Raw genomic sequence first — 23813 nt, 5'->3', positions numbered from 1 at the left:
CGCAGTAAACTCTGGACCCACTCTAGTGCCAAGAGTCAACTGATGCTGCGGTGGCCGGCCAGCCGCGTCAGTCGGCTGCCAGGGAGAGAGGAGGGGGCACCGGACAGTGAATGCACACGGACACCCTCCTCTCTTAAGACACCCCTGGATGTGGGCCTAAACTGGACAATCCATCTATTGGTCATGCATTCCGCACCGGAGAGCCAGTAGATCTGACGTATTATATCTAACGATAGACTGAATATAATCAGAGAGCGGCTGCATTTCATTTCCATGTCTGCCTATTTTTTGTCCCTGTTTTATGTATGTCCTGATTCCCTACTGTCCCGCGCTGCGGAGCCCTCTGGTGTCTTACAAAATCAATGACAGAAAGATTGACAATAATAATCTGCAGTCCCTGTAACTATGCGCAGGGAGTGGAGTTGCCGGCTCATGACGTCATAATGACATTTGCAGATCTGATTCGCTGCGGAGGGGCTGCACAAATGACCCCAACTGTCTCTATATTTTGTAAACAGGAATGGTAGAGGTTAAGGCACATTCAGGGAAAAGGACGCTAGTGACTCAGGAGTCTATTTACTAAACCTTGGATGGAGATAAAGTGAAAAGTGATAAGAAAGTGATAAGGTGCCAGCCAATCAGCTCCCAACTGTCATCTCACAGGCTGTGTTTGAAAAATGACAGTTGGGAGCTGATTGGCTGGCACCTTATCACATTTCACTCTGTCTCCTAACACTGCTTAGTAAATAGACCCCTAAGGAGTCTATTTACTAAGCCTTGGATGAAGATAAAGTGAACTGAGATAAATTCCCAACCAATCAGCTCCTGTCATTTTTCAAATACAGCCTGTGAGATGGGAGTTAGGAGCTGATTGGTTGGTACTTTATCTCTGTTCACTTTATCTCCATCCAAGGCTTATCAGATAGACCCCTAATGCTCTTTGCTGCAGTCAATGGGTGGAGCTAGCATTCATGGGAGGGGCTTGATCAAAATATAATTTTAAGGCAATTTGTCAATTTCCATTTAGAATTATTGTTAGAAGTGATCAGGGATATAACACTGTCATAACGTCCCATTTAACCTGGGGCAAAATCGATCTGCTCCGACTTATTTCCAATCCAACTAACTGATACCAACTACTCCTTTGATAATGATTGCTTAGTTCAGGACCAGTAATTGCAACTGGAATGAAAACCAGGAGCATATAGCAATGTTTCAGGTGAGACAGGTAAAGATGGATCATTTGCATTGTATGTGAGTGGGGGGGCTCATTCTTCTCTGACGAGTGTTATCTCTAATCATAGAGTTTAGGACAAGTCCTCTGCTGCTAATAAGGTCCAAGGGGTAAATGTGACAGCCTGCACAAGGAAGGCATCTTTGAGATTCCGGCGAGTCTGCCCAATATTTTAAAGGGGCAATAATTTCAATAACAAAATCAGTTTGGTTTTGCCTTTTAAATAATGGCCACTTTAGAACAATCGGAAAGGCTGCCATTTTAAAAAAATAGTGCTATAGCCTGGGCTAGTTTCCCGCTAAAAGCAGGGGGATTCCACGCTCATTGTCGCCCCCTGTTTTACTGATAACCAAGCTATGCCAGGCTGGGCTGGTCACACCAAACAGTGAGATCTCCTCGGTGGGCCTGGGCCTTCTTACAGTTGCACTCCCGTCACCAGAGTGTGCCACCAGGCTGGCGCAAGGCGTGCACGTTTGTACTGTCCTGCATGTGTGTGCCTGCATGTTGAGAATGTGCTTACAGCTGGCGAATATGCGTGGCAGTGTAAATATGGCTCAGTAGATTATAGGGTGGAGGGTGTTTCAGGTGGTTTTTCTATTTGGCAGAAAGGTTTTTCTATTTGTCTTACTAAATCTCAGCGGCATGCGTTTGCACCGCGCCCATCAGATATAAGATGTACGGGTGCCAATGTAATTTTTTTTTAGCAGCACTTGATTTTATTATATAGATTTATTTTTTAACTAGTAAAATGATCATTATTATCAGCTGTAAATGATATGCTTCCCAAAAAAATGTGTCTGCATCTCCAGGGGGTGTGCTGTGCTTACATGTGCCTGCTCCTACTGTACTGAACTTGCATGCCCCCTTCTGCCTCTCCAGGGCACGTACAAATGACATCAATCTCCAAATTCGCATGCATTTATATGCGCATGCCTGATACAGAAAGAAGCTTATCCTTACTGGCGTCCAACTCTAAATCAGACCCAAAATGTATACTTATGAATCACCTGGTGAGCCTGAGTTTGCTAAATTAATCAGAAGAAAGTCCCATAAGAGGATTACTGGAACGGGCACACAAAGCAACCCACCGGATGCTTTATACAGAATGGAGACATTCCATGGCACAGATTTTCATTGACATAATATGGGAAGACCGAGAATGTGACTTGCTGAGGTAAAACATAAATGGCCTCTTCCACAGGAAGGCCCTGATGAAGGCTATCTTTCTCCTAGGGTGTGGCCCAGCCACAGAACGACGAGACGGGACCGGGACACAACGAGAGTCCACAATCTCAGCCCGTGCGGCTCTCTTTAGGCTTCCTTAGGTTTTACTTTAACAACACGGTAAAATCCACGAGCAATTTTATACATCCAGAAAACATTGAGGATGTCCAAGATCACGCAGGACACAATCCATGCCACCTGCGGCCCGATGCCCAGTCTGATATAACCCTCCGTGCCAAACGTGGCAAACACCTGAGAGTAGTAGCTGGGAATCACGGCAATGCGGACAATAAAGAACACAAAGGCCATAGCTAAGCCATTCAGGAGGACCGGCTTGGAGGAGCGTGGCATCCCGACCACATCCAGAAACCACCTGTGGTGAAACAAGGAGATGTGTTAGGAATTACCAGAGACCTCCCTAGGTTGGTTCAGGAGAACCTAATGATGCAATACATGACTTTAACATTGGGTTTACTACCTGCGGCTCTACAGAAGAGAACAGCGAGCTAGGAATTGTGTTCCCACAATGTCTACAAGGTCACCGTATCGGTCTCCACGCTTTGATTTGCATAAACAGCCAGTGGCAAACATGATAAAAGTATTTAAGGTGAGAAGCAAATCTTCCTGACAAGCATACTAGAATAGTACATGATCTAATATTAAATAATTACAGGTCTGCTGCTTAAGCAGAGTGTCACATGACAAGATCAGATGCCCGGTGGGGTATACTTGTGTCTGGCCACATTGGCCAGATATGGGCATTCAGTGCCCCGGTTAAGTCAATGGATCACATGTGTGCTCAATAATCGGCATAGGCAGACGGGCGTGCACACACAAGAGGACACTGGTCAGACGCCCGTAAATTATCAGATTATTTTATCCTGATAATTCCTGGGCGTAACAATCATTTCACGTGGACCTGGATAATTTGCCAGTACCAGAGGCAATATCAGTATGTACCACCAGTTAACTGGTCCTCTTTGCAGTGTCCCAGTCGGGTCATCAATCAATTGTTGCCATTATAAGCAAAGCGGTTTCATTTCACAGAGGTTCTTCTCACCTTAGATTCACAAATGGCGTTGAAAGTTCTGAGATCAACCGAAAATTGGCAAAATATGGTAGCACCCCTCGGTTCTGGAAGAGAAAAGGGTACAGACAGCTGAAGGCACATTTAGAACCATTAGTGGAAGTTCATTATTATGATGGCTGTAAAGTTGTATTTGTATATGTTGTATTGCAGTTATATTTGAATAATTGTATTGTATTTGTGGGATGTCGTGCAGGATGCCAGATGCCGACGGTCTAAATACCGGTGCCGAAATCCCGACAGGTCGGGAGCCCGGCACCAGTATCCCGACCGCCAGCATCTCGAAGGTGAGTATCAGGGTGCTAGGGAGAGGTTAGGCACTAGGGGGAGGGTTAGGTTTAGGCACCGGGGAGGGGGGGGTGTTAGGTTTAGGCACTGGGGGGGGGGGGGGGGAGGTTATTTTTAGGCACCGGGGAGGGTGTCGGGATTCTGTCTGTCGGTATTCTGACCAGCGGCATCCCGACAGCCGGGATTTCATACCCAACCCGTATTTGTGCATGTTGTATTGCAGTTATATAGTATTTGTACAGTCAGTATTTCTATATGTAGTATTACAGCTATAGTGTATTTGTATAATTGTATTGTACTTGTTTAGGTTGTGTTGTAGCTATATTGTACTTGTATATTTACATTGTATTCACCTTTGCAACAAGAATATAGAATTCCCCTCCTATGTACACCTTTATACTAAACATGACCGGTCTTTAAATAAAAGCTAATAAAAGCAAAATCTGGCATTTTTTTTCTATCGTTCACCATGACACTTAGCATAAAATGATGGACAGGATTGTCTCAGAACCATCAGTTGTGTTTTCATTATGAATAAGCTCTGTCTTAGCGTTGTCTATATCTGTTGTAATTAGTAATACTAACAGCAACATACAGGCCAAGCAGTGGCCGGTTCAATCACTGCCGGATCCCAAGGTCTATACATAAATCTAATGGACCCTCTGGATGGAGCACTGCATTTATTCAGAAGACTGATCACTATGCTGGCCTCCTCTCACTGCTGGGTTGTGTCACTGTCATATGGTGGGACCCTAGTGTAGCTCTCCGTGGCCCTCTGTGCCCAGTCACCTGTGCCCGCATTGCTGTGCAAACCCAGAGATCACATTCGGTACATACCAGCACGTAACCGTAGGCATAGAGCACCGCCAAGTGGTGACAAACCATATACGGGTCTCTCATCTCCTTCCAGAAACGAGCAAAGAACAGCAAGTCTGAAACAAGCACATGGGAGGATCGCTGAGTATTAATGAGTAAAGCGTATGTACAATCGGTAATGAGCAAATGGTGCTGAAATCGGTCAGTGTAACAGGTGTGACTAGATCGTGAACTTAAGAAAAACCTTCTGTCCCAGACTACAGGCTGTAATATAAAATAGTGGCTACTCAGATCAACTTAATAGTCTGTCACTGGGAAGGGCTTAATCTAGACAAGAATAAATGTCCCCCCAGCACACTGCAGAAGACCAGCAATACCATTTCAATACGACATGATAATAGAAATCAGATGATCTCTGTTGCATATATTTGCAAATATACAGTATGCAACAATGATCTCTGGTTTTCATGCAAATTATTGTGACATATATTTGTATTGGAGGGGTGCCATATAAGGAATCGCAAGGGAGCCACAGCGCACACCCATGGCGAGGAGAATGTGTCACGTATGGCGGCTAAATGTGAGGATTCGGCTGGCCCCCTGTTCCCTGCAGCTGCCCTACAGTGCACTCTTCATTTTAATTTTCATTTATAGAGCAGCATAGTTAGCACTACAGCCTTGAGTTCAGTATGGAGTTCTCCTATCCACAGACTCACATGTATATCGCAGGGGCTCATTCTTTCATGTTTGTGACAAAGATCTGCCACTTTGTGTTCCCTTTTATATTGTATTAATCTGTTTGTGCAAATGTCCCTATTTATCATCATGTAAGTGTACATTAAGTAAAGAGACATCTTGGTTTTGGGAGTTGCCAACATAAAATATGTCTGCAACAACTTGTGAAGGAGTGTGGTATGCAAGACCGACAGAGAAAAAGGCCGACACTTAGACGGTGGATGGTTCTGAATGTCGACAGTCAATAGGTCGACCTGGTCATTAGGTTGACCATCATTCTGTAGACATTGTATTCAGGTCAACAGGGTTAAATGGTCGACATTTAACATGCCAACATTAAAATGTTGAAGCATTATTTTTCTGTTATTTTAGCCTAAATCTTAACCTAACCCCAACCTTAACCCTAATCCAAACCTCAACCCTAAAGCTGGGCACACATTAGACGATATATTGAGAGATATGCCAGATGCCGACGTATTGGAATGACAAGTTGTTCAAATCGTCAAGTGTGTACGCACTATGTGCCTGATTCAGCATGGATTGCAATTGCAACAGCATACGTAGAACGACCACTGCACTTGCGCGGCGATCGCACTGCGATTACAGACGCACTGTAGATCCATCGCAGAGTGAGTGACAGGCAGTGAGCGCTTGGGGATGGCGACGGGGGAGTGGTTGCAGAAACGCAGGCGTGCTTGTCCGTTTGAATGCCGTGGCATGTGCGTGCATATATTAGCCATTGCGATTGCCTGCGCAGCTTGAGAGCGCACCGCGTGCGATGAGCCTTGCAAATTCTGAGACAGGTCAGTGCTGCTCTAATTGTGCGTGAGAGGCCGATGTTCTCCGATATTTACACAGGAATGCAAGGTATGACAGAAGTGAGAAGGCAATAGTGTGTGTCTCTATGCTGGCTGAGCGGTGGCAGATGTTAGCACATTAGCATATCTTCGCAGAGTCATTGCGTGCGATTACGCAGCTGCAATCCACGCTGAATTAGGCCCTATGCGCGCTCCCGCAGCGTCGAATATCGCATCTTCAGGTCGCCCCAACATGCAGCTCAATCTGACAATCTCGGTAACGATTTTGTTCATATCGTGCAGTGTGTAAGCCCTACCGGACGACCAGGCAACATGTTAACATTATATTGTTAACGATGAAATGACCGAACGACACACGATAAGTCGTTTGGACATTTGGAAGATTGCACAGTGTGTATGCACTATATCACAGGTTCTCAAACTCGATCCTCAGGACCCCCAAACAGTGCATGTTTTCCAGGTCTCCTCACAGAATCACACGTGAAATAAATTAGCTCCACTTGTGGATCTTTTAAAATGTGTCAGTGATTAATGAATACACCTGTGCACCTGCTGGTTGACCTGGAAAATGTGACCTGTGTGGGGTCCTGAGGACAGAGTTTGAAAACCCCTGCACTATATCGTTTTTCCAGCAGTTCAAGGGAAATCTAGATGACCATCGCATCATATGCTGATCGTCTGATGTGTACCCAGCTTTAGCCTAACCTTAACCTTCACCCCCCTTATTAGATAAACGTTACTTTTTTTTCTCCTAAGGTAACGCTGCTATTTTAGGTCTTATATAAATCATTGGAGTGAGCAGACATCGGAACGGTCTTTACTGCATATAACATTCATAAATACGCATACAACCATTAAATGGTAAGAGGCTGTGTAGCCTGCGCTAACCAGGGAACCTCTATGTACATGTTACGCAGATCATTTATATATCTTGTCCTCAAGGTGAGCGCTGTTCAAAGTACATTCATGGATCCAGCTCACATTTATCTAGGAACACCTTCACCATCAGACTGGTTTCCCGGGTTCCGATGCCAGTCAATTATATGCCAAACCTTAATCAGAATGAGATTATATATATATATATATATATATATATATATATATATATATATATATAGCTTCACTTATACATTTTTGTTCTTGCCCTTCAATTCAGAGACACTCTCCCCTCCCCCCTTTAATGTACCGTTCACTACCAGGAAATGTATTTATATTGCTTCTAGGGTATTTCCACTTGTTATTTCTCGATTATCTTTTTGTGTTTAATGTGTGTCTTTATGCCAAGTGATATTTTAAATTAGTTATAGTAGAAGTTATCTTATATATACACACAAGTGGAACATCAGCGTGCCCCGTCTGAGTCCTGTACTATTCTTATGTTATTTGATAATCACTTTAATCTGCAGAGACCTTTTCCTCAGGAAATCACACCCAAAACAGATGCATTTTCCACCCTCTGCTGATGCCGCCATCTTGATGCGCAGATTCATGTACTACCGATAATGGGACAATTTGCGCAAACCTAGGTGCACGATGCCACAAAGTGGTATGTGTGGTGGAGTTGTAACTAGCACTTTCTGTTATTCTATTCACTGGATTAACACCATGAGAGCTCTCGGCGATCACAAAGCTTTTCAAGGGCAAGCTGTTGGTGCCAGTGTAGACCTGTAATCGTCCAGTCTAAACCTGAGCTCCCATGCTCTGGCCCAGAGAAGCATAGACACGTGTTACAGAATCTATTCTCCATAGATGTGGGTATTTTATATCTGTAATAGAAAGTTGTATACTCTTACAGATTATTCTCTCCTTTTCAATAACTCTCTGGAGGGCAAATAATAATGGGTGCCAGAGAGCTACAGCTCTCATATACAAATATCCAAGAGCGGAAAGAAGAAAAGACGTCCTGCACTGGCACACAATGACTACAATGTTATAAAATGTAACTTTTATTGTTTAAATTATTTAAAAAACTGTCTAGTAAAATATTAAAACATTGAATATATTCAACAAATAAAGAAAAAATTAATAAGTAAAAACTACACACTGACTCACTGTTTAATGCTGTTATATAGGAAGATTGTGTATTGTTTTAGATGTAACACATCTTCATTTATTATACTGTATATTTGATAGAACTTGATCCTCCTGTCAGGAAATCGAGTATTACTCAATCACTATAGTTTAATTATCATCATATAAACAATAGTGTGAGTTACCTGAGAGGGTTAACTAGGTAATAGATGTGAAAGCAATAAATAATCCTTATAGTATAGGACGTTAGGAACAGGATATTATCCTTAATTGATTTAATATGAAGGTAATAAATAATCCTTATATTTATAGGTACACAGAGCATATAATACTATCTGGGTAATCGAGTTGTTGTGAACAGGTATAAATTCCTAATGCTGGCCATACACGCTGCAATTATCGGGACGATCCGCCCGATATCGACGGATCGCTGCGATAATTGTAGCGTGGGGGGGGCGACCGAGGGTTAAATATTGCTTGGTCGGGCATGCTGGATTGTCCAGTATGCCCGTCCGATGCGATATTTACCCGGTAACTGTCGGCCGCATCGGGCAGTGTATGCCTAGCGCGGCCGACAGACAGACATTTCCTGTGTTCTTTCCTACGGAACACAGGAAATGTCTGTTCCTTCCTACGGAAGGAACAGGGAAATGTCTCCTCCCCCGGGGGCGGACCGCGGATGTCGGGCTATACACTGAGATTCCTCTCACAGTGTATGCCGCGGACATCTGCGGCTGGCAGCCGGTCAGATACAATGTCTGTCGGTCTGACAGACATTTTATCTGGCCGTGTATGCCCAGCATTACACATACCACACGGTATATCAGCATTTCGTTCAGATACACAGTTGCTGTTTCTTACAAACTGAAACAATTGTAACAGAAATAAGTGTCAGATTAAGTGAGAGCTAAATAGCTGAAATGTTTTGTGTTTCTCTAAAGGGGCCTATCCATTAGCAGATCTTTCTGATAGACAAAAGATTTAGCTTTTGAAAATGCCTGGGGCTGCTGTGACAGATATTTTTGCAAACGACGAACAATATTGCATGACATCATTCTGGGAGTGGAATTTTTTTTTATGTTTCTAGTCATTTACATAAAAAAAAAAAAAACGTTCGTCGTTTACCGCAACATATATTTCTAATATCTGTCAGCGATAAACGATGATTGACCAACATGTTGGAGAGATAAAAGACCAAATTTGTCGGCCGCGGGAGTGCACATTTTTATCGTTCAGAGCCTATCCATTAGCAGATAATTTGAACGACTGAACGATAAATCGTTCAGAATGAACGATAAATCGTTCATCTTTCACATTTATCTGCTAATGGATAGGTCATTTAACACACTAACAACATGAACATATATATATAACAGGTACTATTTTCTACATGCCTTGTTAGGTAATGTTCAATTGCTTTTAGTGCTGCATGTGTAAATCACTACAAACAGTATGCAATTGATACTCATTGTGGTTCAGTTCATTAGTGCTAAACATCCTGAGTGCTCCTGATCATTGGACGTGTGTATTCCTTCCCTTAACACCGCAATACTACACGTTCCGTAGTGGACTCAAACCGATCATCCCCTGTATAATGCAGCCCCTTTGTACGGGTACTGAACTGCGGGTCAGAGTGTAATTTCCTAATGTCCGGTGTCTCAAATCAAGGCCCCTATCCCTTGTGTTGCAATATCTGTACACGGGTACTAAATTATGGAGAAGAGTGTGTCTCTCGAGCGTGCAGATGCCGCGTCCCGAGTAGATCTCTTCCACATTAATTTAATTATTATTATACACATCAATATTGCTTCAATTAACATATATATTGAACAGTATCAGTGGTCAGCGTGTTATACTGCCGACGTACATACAGTGATATATCTATCTCTCTCTCTCTGTATAGTGTATGCTTAAAAGTATAGTAGTCACTGCATTATATATATATATATTTATATATATATATATATATATACATACATACACATACACATACATACACATATACACACACACATATATATATATATATATACATATACATATACACACATATATATTAATATACATACACATACAGTCAGGTCCATAAATATTGGGACATTGACAGAATTTTCAGATTTTGGCCTCTATTCACCACCATAATGGTTTTGAAATGAAACAGACAAGATGTGCTTTAAATGTAGACTTTCAGATTTAATTTGAGGGTAATTACATCCAAATCGGGTGAACGGTGTAGGAATTACAACAGTTTCAATATGTGCCTCCCACTTTTTAAGGGGCCAAAAGTAATGGGACTATCAACTCAAAAGCTATTTCATGGACAGGTGTGGGCTATTCCCTCGTTATTTCATTATCAATTAAGCAGGTAAAAGGTCTGGAGTTGATTCTAGGTGTGACATTTGCATTTGGAATCAGTTGCTGTCAACTCTCAATATGAGATCCAAAGAGCTGTCACTATCAGTGAAGCAAGCCATCATTAGGCTGAAAAATCAAAACAAACCCATCAGAGAGATAGCAAAAACATTAGGTGTGGCCAAATCAACTGTTTGGAACATTCTTAAAAAGAAAGAACGCACCAGAGAGCTCAGCAACACCAAAAGACCCGGAAGACCACGGAAAACAACTGTGGTGGATGACAAAAGAATTATTTCCCTGGTGAAGAAAAACCCCTTCACAACAGTTGGCCAAATCAAGAACACTCTCCAGGAGGTAGATGTATATGTGTCAAAGTCAACAATCAAGAGAAGACTTCACAAGAGTGAATATAGAGGGTTCACCACAAGATGCAAACCATTGGTGAGCCACAAAAACAGGAAGACCAGATTAGAGTTTGCCAAACAACATCTAAAAAAGCCATTACAGTTCTGGAACAACATCCTATTGACAGATGAGACAAAGATAAACTTGTACCAGAGTGATGGGAAGAGAAGAGAAGGAAAGGAACTGCTCATGAATCAAAACATACCACCTCATCAGTGAAGCATGGTGGTGGTAGTGTCATGCTGTGGGCATGTATGGCTGCCAATGGAACTGGTTCCCTTGTATTTATTGATGATGTGACTGCTGACAAAAGCAGCAGCATGAATTCTGAAGTGTTTCAGGCAATATTATATGCTCATATTCAGTCAAATGCTTCAGAACTCATTGGACGGCACTTCACAGTGCAGACGGACAATGACCCGAAGCATACTGCAAAAGCAACCAAAGAGTTTTTTAAGGCTAAAAAGTGGAATGTTATGCAATGGCCAGGTCAATCCCCTGACCTGAATCTGATTGAGCATGCATTTCACTTGATGAAGACAAAACTGAAGGAAAAATGCCCCAAGAACAAGCAGGAACTGAAGACATTTGCAGTATAGGCCTGGCAGAGTATCACCAGGGATGAAACCCAGCGTCTGGTGATGTCTATGCGTTCCAGACTTCAGGCTGTAATTGCCTGCAAAGGATTTGCAACAAAGTATTAAAAAGTGAAAGTTAGATTTAGGATTGTTTAGTTTGTCCCATTACTTTTGGCCCCTTAAAAAGTGGGAGGCACATATAGAAACCGTTGTAATTCCTACACCGTTCACCTGATTTTGGATGTAATTACCCTCAAATTAAATCTGAAAGTCTGCAGTTAAATCACATCTTGTTTGTTTCATTTCAAAGCCATTGTGGTGGTGAATAGAGGACAAAATATAAAAATTCTGTCAATGTCCCAATATTTATGGACCTGACTGTATGTATGTGTGTATATATAATATATGCAGTGACTACTGTCCCCTTAAACGTTCACTAACGTGCTCCTCCTTCTAGCTGTGGCCTGATAGCTCCTATTTGCAGTCATTGTTCCCTGGTCTCCTTCATTCTCCTCACAGCCCTGGGAAAAAAACCATAGGGGGTAGGAGCTGTGTGAGCATTAGGAAGACTTGCAGTTCACAATCAAGAGATTTGCTGACGATAAGAAATGGGCTGTGGCTAGGGAGCGGAACAAGTTAGTAAAATTATATCCTAAACAAGGAGAAGTTGTATGGGTGGAGTTCAGTAAACATGATAAAAAAATAAATAAAGACATACCTTATCTGTATGGTGCCAGACATCCAGGATCCCTGTAGGCCCCTTACATTCCCAGTGGGAGATGTATCAAACCTTGGAGAGAGATAAAATGGAGAGATAAAGTACCAACCGATCATCTCCTAACGGCCATATTACAGGCTGTGTTTGTAAACTGACAGTTAGGAGCTGATTAGTTGGTAATTTATCTCTTCCCAAGGTTTGATACATCTAACCAACCTTCCCCCCCCCCCCCCCCCATACACAAACACACACTATTCTCAGTACCCTAACTACAAGCCTGTCTGAATTAATTCATTAATGCTCCATCCCTGAGTACTGATCGTTCATGCAAATGAGACGCTGGAAACAGGACAGCAGTAAGAACACATAGCAGAGCCGCTTGGAAATACTACGGGCATTAAGAACCTCAGTAGATTAAAGTATGACAATTTTTAGGGCAGGGTTCCTCTTCAACAAAGGCTGCACTCAGAGAGACATAAATGATGCTCTCTCATTAGTGTGTTACTACAGATGTGTCCTCATACATGTAGCCTCAATACGCCATGCAGCATAACTTGCCTGCCGTGAGTGAGCCACCAGGTCCCGCGCAACTCTGCGAGCGTTGGGCGTCTTTTTTGCTGAAAATGCGTCTAAGTCGCAATGCGATGCTACTAGGACGCACCAGCAGACTGTGCTGATTAATTTGATAAGCGACACTTGTATAACTGTGTGCACCAGAGTCTGTATTTAAAGCACAGCGGAACTTGGAATGATAAAAAGCTGAAGCCGCTAGGTTGTAGCCCTTCACATACTGATTCAGGGGCTCAGTCGCACACAGACATAGAAGTGTCGCATATCATATGAATCAGCACAGTCTGCTGGTGCGTCCTCGTCGTATCAGCAAACAAAAGACGTTAGCTCGGTCTCACGGGACCTGCCGCGCTTAGAGGGGCTTTTTGGCACAACTTCAGCAAAGATGTGCAAGGACACATCTGTAGTAGCCCAGTACCACTTGATGCATAACCTGATCCAAAGTAATAAGGTAGCAGCTGTCATGGAACGGAGCTCATCTCCACCTGCCAGATAAAGTCACTTCAGAATTTTTATCCCCCAGTTACGCACATGACGCCATTTTGAACTTTCTGTATTCAAGTTTAAAAGTGCACCTGTTGCCTACACATAGCAGAGGTAGCCATTTTGTGTGTTTGCTAGACAAATATTTATGATAATGCATCCTGCCAATAGTACCTAGTGAAAGAATATGGTACATTCTTTGTACAGCACTGCCCAATATAGATGGTGCTAAATAAACCATAATAATAACAAACACGTTGTCTCACCTCATAAAATGGCTGCCGCACCTGTTCCAAGTGAGTTGACAGGCCGCATCCTCATCGGTTCTAGTTAAGCCCACAAAATGGCTCCCTCCACTGTGCGTAGGCAACAACTACATCCTAATTGCTGACATGTCTATTTATAATTATTTAGAGTTTTCTTTTACCATAAACGAGGTAGCCGGAGGTGATTGCAACATTCATTTTCACTTGGACAGGATCACCCCTAAAATGAGAACAGGGAGATTAGAGGATGTGTGTACATATTTGAGGCCCAAAGAGGGAGAGGAGGGAATGAATAGTCACACGCAGATAAAGCACATATACACAGGTACTTGCTCTAAAGCAGAAGGGCCATAGGGCTCACTCACACTCATCCGCTGCTACCGCGCTTCACATCTGCTAACACCTGGGAAGTGCTTTACTAGTTGAATGAATGGACTCTGATGGGACTGCTCCCACCATATCTTAAGCGACCCATACACGGTGCTTTTTTTTTGCACGTTGCGGGCGATTTCAATCAATTGTAACGATCAAGTGTGTAGAATGTGTGTGGATTCTGTATGTTTACGATGCCGATGCGCGTCCCCATCGTCGTGTAGCTGGATCGTAGATCTTACGGCAAAACCGTAAGATTGCGATCTATTGTTTACAATGTGATACATCGGTATCGTATGATCGTATGTACAATCATACAGAGAATTTTAATGGAAGAATCTGAAGGGAAATCGCACAACACATCGTGACGTTTCAAAACCGCACCGTGTATGGCCGGCATTAGACAGTGACAACCAATATATCTTACAGATGTGCACAGACCCCCGTCATTGAATCGTCATGTTTTGGATTTGGTGTTGGCAAAACCACCCTCAAGTGTTTTGGTTTTGTATCTGGATTTCCATAAAAATTGATGGAAACAGCTAAAATCATGTAACCTGTTTATGTTCCTACAGTATTAAAAACACCGATAACATTAATTTTCAAACAATTCCCGTCAGTTTTAACCACTTCACAGCTCACAATATTGTTTTCAGCCATATTGGCCAAAGGCTGCAGCGAGCTGACTGGCTAAGCTAAGTGACGGAGCAGCGGTACAAACACATGACGGTTTAAAAGAATAATTAGCACATCTATGAAATTTAGGGGTCTATTTACTAAGCAGTGTTAGGAGAAGTGAAAAGTGAAGAGTGAAAAGTGATAAGGTGCCAGCCAATCAGCTCCTAACTGCCATCTCACAGGCTGTGTTTGAAAAATGACAGTTGGGAGCTGATTGGCTGGCACCTTATCACTTTTCACTGTCTCCTAACACTGCTTAGTAAATAGACCCCTCAATTTGTAAGTGCAGCGCACTTCAAGTTCACTTCTAACAAACATACACAAGATCATGTTTGCAGTGGATTGCAGGCGCCAGCTAGTGTATCACAAAGATACACAATGACAAAGATGCCTGCAGTCTTTTACACGCTTCCCACCCACAAGGGGCATACGGGCCGCACCGGGTGACACCAAAATAGCAGAGCTGCTCTGCTATTTTGGAGTCACCCCTCTCGGATGGTGTCACCGATCGGCTGTGATGGATGACGCACACCAGCGCGTGTCATCCATTACACCACCCCCTGTGTCAGGTGAGAGGCTGGGGGGTCTGTCCAGCCTCTCACCAGTGTGATGGGAAAGCCCCCAGCGTGACGTGAACGGGGGCGTGACATGCGGTCAAGCCTTTGAAACTGCACAGAACAGGGGGTGTGGCCTCAGGAAGACAAGGCCACACCACCTTATCGGCACGCGTGCGGGGTTCATAGTGCAGCACCAGGTGTCGCCACACCCGATGGCGCCACTGTTCCCACCCATTCCATCTACCTACAATTCTCTCTAATGGCGACCAGTATGTAGTATTGCAGCATGAACTACAGCTCACACCGGCTCCATACACTCTCCTGTGTGAAATGGCGCCTGAAATCACCAGGGAGGGACTTACATGCAACACAAAACGCCAGAGAAACGTTTTTGAGATCCAAACTTCACACCAGGTTCGACTCGGAACCCCAAAGATCGGATATATACGGTTTTCAGCAAATCCTAAACGCTCATCTCTACTATCAATACAACAGACTGACATTTCACTTCAAAAAGAATGTTAAAAAAAAAAAAACCTCTAAACTGAAGTCTTGAGAAAATGGATGAACAAGACAAAAGGAGAAGCATCACACAAACAGGGGGAGATCAGTACAAAATGGAGGGAATGTGAGGGGGGGCAGAGACAGAATGTAAGAAGGCGAGACACAAAGAGGGCGCCAGCAAGCAATGATCATGTAGAAAGAAGCATAGACAGGCTAGTAACGCTGTATTGATGTCTTGTGTTTATCTCGTCACACATATATCATTGCTGTCCATCTGTACAGCACACATGGTACAACATGAGGCCTGGTCCCCAGCATGCCACATTTTACCTCACAGTCTGATCGCACTCACAGTCAGTGTGACTCTATTCCTTCCTGTCCTCCCTACCACTGGCTCATTGAGTAAAATGGTTCATTTATTTAGCGTTAGCTAATTACAGTCACTGTATAATTATATCACTGTTTTATATTTCTCTGTGTATTGTGTGTATTAACCTTATTAAAATATATTTGGCTCGATACAATTAGGTGCAGGCAAAAATGTGCGAGTCTGGGGTGAGGTCGGGTCGTGAGGGTGGCGAATTGCCGTGCAGTTTCCCCGGTACTTATTTGGATTGACCCCATTATTTGTTCTTACCATTGTATTTTCTCCTGTACGGCGCTTGGCGGTGCCACATCAATAAAGCTAATAAAATTAATAACAAAAAGTTTAGTTATTACAATGGATTAGGCTTTAAAAGCCATAGTTGACAGCCTTTGCGCCTTTTTCAGGGAACAATGAATGGGTTACGAACTTACAGCTGTTCTGCAGCAATGACAAAGAGGCTTGCCGGGGCTATGAGCACCGCAGTGGGCTGGTAAAGGCTGGAAGAAGAGCTTATGAACAGAAAAATTAAAGGGGTCTATTTACTAAGCAGTGTTAGGAGACAGAGTGAAAAGTGATAAGAAAGTGATAAGGTGCCAGCCAATCAGCTCCCAACTGTCATTTTCCAAACACAGCCTGTGAGCTGATTGGCTGGCACCTTATCACTCTGTCTCCTAACACTGCTTAGTAAATAGACCCCTAAAATTGTAAACCTTTGATTCATCACGCAGGGCCAAAAGCATTGTTCCTCAGCGTGCAGGGTTTTGCGATTAAAAAGCATTGACATTTTAAATTTTGGGTTTAAGCACTTTGGGGAATGCCACTTTTACAAACCGACTCTTAGTAAATAAGGGGTTTATGATCTAAGCCTTGGAGAGAGATAAAGTGGAGAGAGAGATAAAGTACCAGCCAATTAGCTCCTAACTCATTTTTCAAACACACCCTATAAAATGAAAGTTAGGAGCTGATTGGTTGGTACTTTATCTCCATGGCCTAGTACATCTACCCTTAAACCCCTGTGACACCAACGGTCATACATGGAGGAGGGAGCGCGATGGTCTGGGGCTCTTTTTCTTGAATCCGAGTCAGCGACTTGCACAGAATGACTGGCTCCCTGAACCAAAAAGGGCTGCCATAGTATTTTACAGCGCCATGCAATACCCTCTGGTCTCCACCTAGTTGGTCATGGGCTCATCCTACAGCAAGATAATGACCCAAAACGTATCTCCAGGCGATGGGCCTGATTATGAGATGGCCAGTTCACCTAGCACATGGGGAGATTTTAGATACAGCGCATGCGCAGATGCGAGAATTTAGGCATTTTTGCGGATGCCCATTCTAATCTGTGTCGGATGCAACTTGGCCAGATCTGACCTGTGCATTTTTGGGGCAGGAACCGGGCGGTGAAAATGTCATCGAATGTAACTATCCTTACCTGTGGGAGTGTTATTAGGGCAGCCGGTATAAAATTAATGGGTGGCGCGGCTTTCCTCTTGCACATGCACATTGGATTCTCGCAATTGCAAAAAGTAATAAATCAGGCGCCCACAGCTGCAGCCTCTTTGCAGAAGACTCAGAATCAGCCCCTACAGCAGTGGTCGGGGAACAGGGGTAAATTACCTCATTTGGGGTAAAACTGAAATTCCTGGGGGTAATGGACGGATAGCCGGGCATGCTTATGAATCATTGCATGCCCGGCTGTCCATCCATTACCCCCAGGAATGGACGTCACTGGCGCCGTGTGCAGCGGCGCACCCGCTGCACCCGGCGTCAGCGACCGCCAGCACGGCGCCGCAGGGAGGTTCTAAGCCGGACGCCCGCTGAGATGTTATTACCAGCGGGCGCCCGGCTCCTTCCCTGCAGCGCCGCGTTAGCCGGAGGCTGGAGTTCTCTTCTGAACTCCAGCTTCCGGCTCTCTCTATGCCCACTATGGGAGAGATCCCATGACGTCTCTACCTCAGTGCCGAGGAGCAGCCAGGCGGACAGGACAGCGGTGGATGCAGGAGCGGGGATTAAGGGAAGTTTTTTTTTTTTGTACAAGCGGCACTATAGGGGCATAACTATGGGGGCACTGCTATAGGATTTCCTTCCTTTCAAATCAAGTCGGCGTATCTAAATATATTTTGGGGTAAAAGGTAAAAAAAAAAAGTTCCCTGACCCCCTGCCCTACAGTATGTCAGAAAAGAACGAGTCGGTAGGCTTGACATCAGGGAATGGCCGCACAATCTCCAGACTTAAGTCCCATCCAGCTGGTTTGGGATAAACAATGCGGAAGGATGGAATCAAAGCAAACGATAAAGTGCAACACATCTAATGGGAACTTCTGCAGCAGTGTTGGGAACAACTTCCCGAACAATGGGCCAGATTCAGACCCGGTCGCAAGCGCTGAGCGCTCGCAACCAGGTCAATTGTGGCCCAGAGCGCATGCGCATGACGGAGCCGGCTGCGTCGTGCGCATGTGCGAGACCCATATAGCGACGGGCAGTCGCTCCGGGTCTCGTACCAAAGGGGGTGTGCTGTCGATGTTGAGTGACAGCACGCCCCCTTTGGTGGGCGGGCCGGGGGGGGGTGGCTGCCCAAACGGAGGCGTTCCCATGTGAACGCCTCCATTTGGGGCCGGCCCCACTGACATCACGAGTGATGTCAGCGGGAGAGATTTCGGCTCTGTTAGAGCCAAAATCTCTCTGGTGTTTGCCGCAACGAGACCCTACCACAAGGGTCTCGTCGCAAGCCCGATGGTCTTTACCATCGCGACCATCTTCCTGGCCGCTCGCTATAGCTGTGGGTGGTCATCCACAGCTATGCGAGCGGCCAGGAGGCCATTCTAAAAAAAAAAAAAAAAAAAAAAAGACCGGCCCTGATTCAGAGCGAGCGCTCTGTCAGAGCAACCGGCTCTGAATCAGGGCCAATATGCGATTCAAATTGCAGAAAGATGCCACACGTGTGTTTGGCGGTTATATCTGCAGAAGGCGGCGACTCTGATGAGTCAAAACATTTGTTTAAATTTTGGTAAACAATATGATTCTCTTGAATCCTGTTTTATCTCCCTTAGGGTGTATGTATCAAGCAGTGAAAAGCGTGGAGAAGTGGACCAGTGGAGAGGTTGCCTATAGCAACCAATCAGCTTTGAAGTAGCATTTATCGAGTACAGTCTATAAAATAATAGGTAAGAGCTGATTGGTTGCTATGGGCAACTTCTCCACGCTTTTCCCTGCTTGATACATAAACCCCATTGTTTATTAGTTTTGTGCTGTCATCTCAGAGTGCACATCCTCATCAATAGTCCTGTGCTGTGATCCCAAACTCTCATCCCCTTCCCCCACCTTACCCTGTTTCTTTTCATCCCCTTTCCCCATGTTTGCATATGTTAGCATAGTGATGATGTGTGTCCATCACATATTGCTAAGCATGTATATTATCTGCCTCTCCCGTACAGATATTACAACGTATCTACTTGTTGCATTCTCCTTTAATAAAAAACAGATTTAAAAAAAATAAAAAATCAGACTACACCAAGACATTAAACTGCGTATAATTTCAATACAAACTGGGAAATTAGGGTGTTCTATAACGTTTGACTCCTTTATTCTCCATTTATAATCATAATTGGGGAGAACAAGCTCCGTTCCCTTTATCCCTGAAAACAGCAGAAAATGTCATTCTCCTTATCGGGCTGATTCCCAGTTGAACACATGTGGATTTACGTTATTTCTGCAGGTATACGGACGGAAGGTGGTCACACTACAATGTTGTCATTAGAATGTCAACAAGGTTCAAACTGTCGACAGGCAACAGGTCGACATCCATGAATGTCGATATATTCACAATGTCGACATCGGACCGGTCGCCATGTGAAATGAAGACATGCTGTGGATGCAGACGGTTAGGGATGAGGGGAGAAATACTTACCGGCACGCTGGAGCATCACGGATCCGCGCCGAAAGTGACTGTCACGTGACCTACGGGACCTGGAATAAGACGATAGAGCCGCCGCTGGTACCAGGAGAAGGCAAGTGACCACTGGGCCACCAGGGACGGTTTGTCCACAGTTTATCATGTCGACATAACATCCCGTAGACACGATGAACGTCAACACGGTCACTGTTGTCAGTTCAACCAAGTCGGCACGCTGCAAGACAACAGTTCGACCATGTCGACGTTCTTATGTTAACATGATCACTGTCGACAAATCACACCACACCCAGCTTTGCTTATTTCCGTCCAATGGTGAGCAGGTAGAACTCGGAACAATCTGTCTTTCCCTGAAATTAGGCGTTTCAGGGTGGTAACAATGTTAGCGCACAGAGTGTCATGGGAGCGTGTTGTGGGCGTGTTTACGAATCTCTGTGCGATTCAGCGACGTGTGTACAGGGAAGGGACGTCTGGTTCTGACGGATCTCTAGCACCTAGCATGGGGCTGGCGCACGCGCTGATACTAATTATGACGTTTGCGACAGCTGGCGTTAATTAATGGGCGCCATGGGTTTCCTCTTGCAAGGGAATTAGCCCGGCTGCTCCTCGGAACTATGGGAGAGACGTCATGACGTCTCTCCCATAGTGCGCATGGAGAGAGCCGGAAGCTGGAGTTCAGAAGAGAACCTCAGCCTCCGGCTAACGCGGCGCTGCAGGGAAGGAGCGGGCGTCCGGCTTACAGCCTCCCTGCGGCACAGCCGGGCATGCATATGAATCATTCTATATTATAGAATGATTCATATGCATGCCCGGCTGCCCATCCATTACCCCCAGGAATTTCAGTTTTACCCCATGTGGGGTAATTTACCCCTGTTCCCGGACCACTGCTGTAGCGGAATCTCCTCCCCAGTTACTCCGAGTAATATGAAGGCAGCCGATCCCCGCTCCAGAACAGAACACTTATTATTTTTGAGGTTAAAGGTTGTTTTTTAGGTGATCTTTTATAATTAGTGCATGGTGAATTCAAAAATATAACTCATTTTGCTCAATCAGGTCAGGTTTTTTTTTTTGCTGCTCTTTATTGCTGGCGCCTCAAAGCTGATGTTCCAGGAGCAAAATACATCTATGAAAACCTTAAAAAAAATTGCAAACTCAGGACCGGTGTTACCAGTCTCGCTGCATAAATGTAACCCCATTTTACATCTGACAGCAGCCACAATACTCCACCTATATACACTTACAGTAGGCAGATAAAGTCGTCCCTGCTCACTATGGGGGCTATTTACTAAGACTTGGATGGAGATAAAGTGACGTGGATAATGCAACAGCCAACCAGCTCCTAACTGTCATTTTTGAAACACAGCCTGCACAGTGACAGATAGGAGCTGATTGGTTGGTACTTTATTTCTCTCTCACTACTCTCTCTGTCTCCAAGGCTTAGTAAATCTACCCCCTATATCTTTATCATCATGTATCACAAGCTCCATTTATAGATCAGATAAGGCAGACAAAAGTAACCGCTACTATAGGCAGTCATAATATAACAAGCAAAGCTAAAGGCCTGCTTCATGAATTGTAGCGCGTTTGCCATTACAGCGTGTGAGTGCAGTTCCTGCAATGTGATGAACAGTGACGAATGAGCCGCCAGACTACTGTAAAGATGAAGGAATAAATTTTCTTCATAAAAGGAGACGAATGATGATGATGATGATAATTAGACAGGATTCACAAACGCTAGGACGTGTAAACTATTTCCAAAGTTGTCCTGAAGACGCCTGAGGCAGAGTATCCTGAACAAACAGCCGGGATAGATAGGAAGAGCGAAGGAGGAAATAAGGAAATAGAAAGAAATTGAAAAAAAAAAAGGAACACCCACAGCTCTAGCGACCGACATGGGTGATGGTCGCGATGGTCAAGACCATCGCGACCATCGGGGCGCTTACGACCAGACCCTAAGGTTGGGTCTGGGCACTTGTAAGCCCCAGGGAGCTGCCCACTGACATCAGCAATGATGTCAGTTGGGTCGCCCCCAAACGGCAAGCGTTCCAGCGGGAACACCTCCGTTTGGACAGGCACGCCCCCTGCCCGCCTCCCAAACGGGGCGAGCTATCACTCACCATCAACAGCTCTCCCAGTCTGCTGCGAGACCCCTAGCGACGGAGCGTCCGTCGCTAACCGGGTCTCGTGCATGCGCACAATGGAGCCGGCTCCATCGTGCGCATGCCCAGTGGGGCAACATCGAGTCGGTTGCGAACGCTTGCGACCGACTCTGAATGTCCCCCAAAGTCTACTAAGTACAATATTTTTATTTCAAATAATCGAATCGATCAAAACTTTATTGTCCGGTGCGAAAACAGAAAAACTATACAAAATAGAAGCCCGAATGGCAATCTGCCTATACTTGCAATATACTAAGGAGGAGATGTACCAAGCCTTGGAGAGAGAGATAAAGTGGAGAAGTGGTCCAAAAGCAACCAATCAGCTTCAATCTGTCATTTATCTAACACAGGGGATTATTATATCAAACCTTGGAGAGACAGAATATGCAGAGAGATAAAGTACCAGCCAATCGGCTCCTAACTGGCATGTTACAGGCTGTGTTTGAAAAATGACAGATGGAAGCTGACTGGTTGGTATTTTCTCTCTCTCCAGGCTTGATACAGCTCGCCCACAGCAGCAGAGTCTGTGAGCACCGCCATCTTGACCAACGTATCCCACCGTACTGTTAAACAATTGGAATGACTTCCAGTTCTCCATGAGCTCCCTAAATCAGCGCAGGAAGCCATCTACACCTCCCTGCATTGTAGGGGCAGTATGCCAGGGAATCCAACAGGAAGTAGTGGAATTGAAAGCCACAAAAACATTTCTAGAACCATTGGGTATCGCTAACTTAGGGAATTGATGTATCAAAGCGTGAAAAAGTGGACCAGTGGAGAAGTTGCCCATAGCAACCAATCAACTTCTACATATCATTTTATAGAATGTAAAAGGATGCCTCAAAGCTGATTGGTTGCTATGGGTAACGTCTCCATTCTTTTCATCCAAAGCCATGCATAGACAAAGTAAAATCAAGTGACTGTTGGGAGCTTGCAGTACAGCGACCATGTGCGGTTTATCTTCCTGCAATGAGTGAAGCAGCTGGAAGCCAAGTCACTATTGGTAGGAAAGTGGGACATAATTACAGGAAATGCACTCAGCTCTGATTCAAAGCAATTGCGGAAGGTTGGATGGACTATGCCGATAGCTCCGACATCCATCTCATTAATGTTGTTGCCACCAGAAACACCGGGCCTGAGTCGGCAAGGATCGCCACTGCTAATACGCACACAAACGGCCGACGCTTGCGTTCTGCGCATGCATCGCAGTGTGTGAACCGGCCACTGCGGTCGGGGCTGTGATCGCAGTGACTACGCAGACCCATCGCACAGTGATTGACAGGCAGTGCCATTTGTGGGTGGTGATGGGGAGAGGGGTTGGCGAAACGCAGGCGTGCCAGTCACGCCGTTGCAGGGGCATGCATAAATTAGCCACTGCGATGCCGTATGCAGCCTGAGGCTTCATAGCGTGCGATGAAGTTAGCAAATTAGAGCTTGTGCAAGTGTGTGCGTGAGGCTGCGATGGTACCGATGGTTTCGCAGTCTTGCTAAACATTACGGATGTGTGTAAGGTAAAGTGGGCGTCCTTATGTAGTGCTGCGGCGGCACAGCGATCGCAATGGATTAGCATACTATCGCAGTTGAACTGCGTGCGTAATCGCTATTGTTCCGTAATGAATAAGGCAGACAGTCTCGCCTTGCAATAACTTCACATAACTGGTT

General features: G+C 44.7%; 1 protein-coding gene across 1 annotated transcript in view; it reads right to left on the bottom strand.

The window, feature by feature from the left end:
* Positions 1–723: 723 nt before the first annotated feature.
* LOC148453745 (TLC domain-containing protein 4-like) overlaps positions 724–23813 on the bottom strand; it is a 49163-nt gene continuing 26073 nt past the window's right edge. The window contains exons 4-7 of the mRNA XM_088461786.1: positions 13770–13828; positions 4671–4765; positions 3519–3592; positions 724–2831 (exon numbers count right to left, since the gene is read on the bottom strand). Coding sequence (XP_088317912.1) covers positions 2546–2831; positions 3519–3592; positions 4671–4765; positions 13770–13828 — 514 coding nt within the window. The 3' untranslated portion in view covers positions 724–2545. The remainder of the gene's footprint in view (positions 2832–3518; positions 3593–4670; positions 4766–13769; positions 13829–23813) is intronic.

This window comes from Taudactylus pleione, unplaced genomic scaffold (assembly GCF_031769625.1).
Source record: "Taudactylus pleione unplaced genomic scaffold, aTauple2 ptg001101l, whole genome shotgun sequence".
NCBI classification, from domain to species: domain Eukaryota; kingdom Metazoa; phylum Chordata; class Amphibia; order Anura; family Myobatrachidae; genus Taudactylus; species Taudactylus pleione.
The sequence above is the reverse complement of the archived record's forward strand: the minus strand, read 5'-3'. Positions and strand labels throughout refer to the sequence as shown.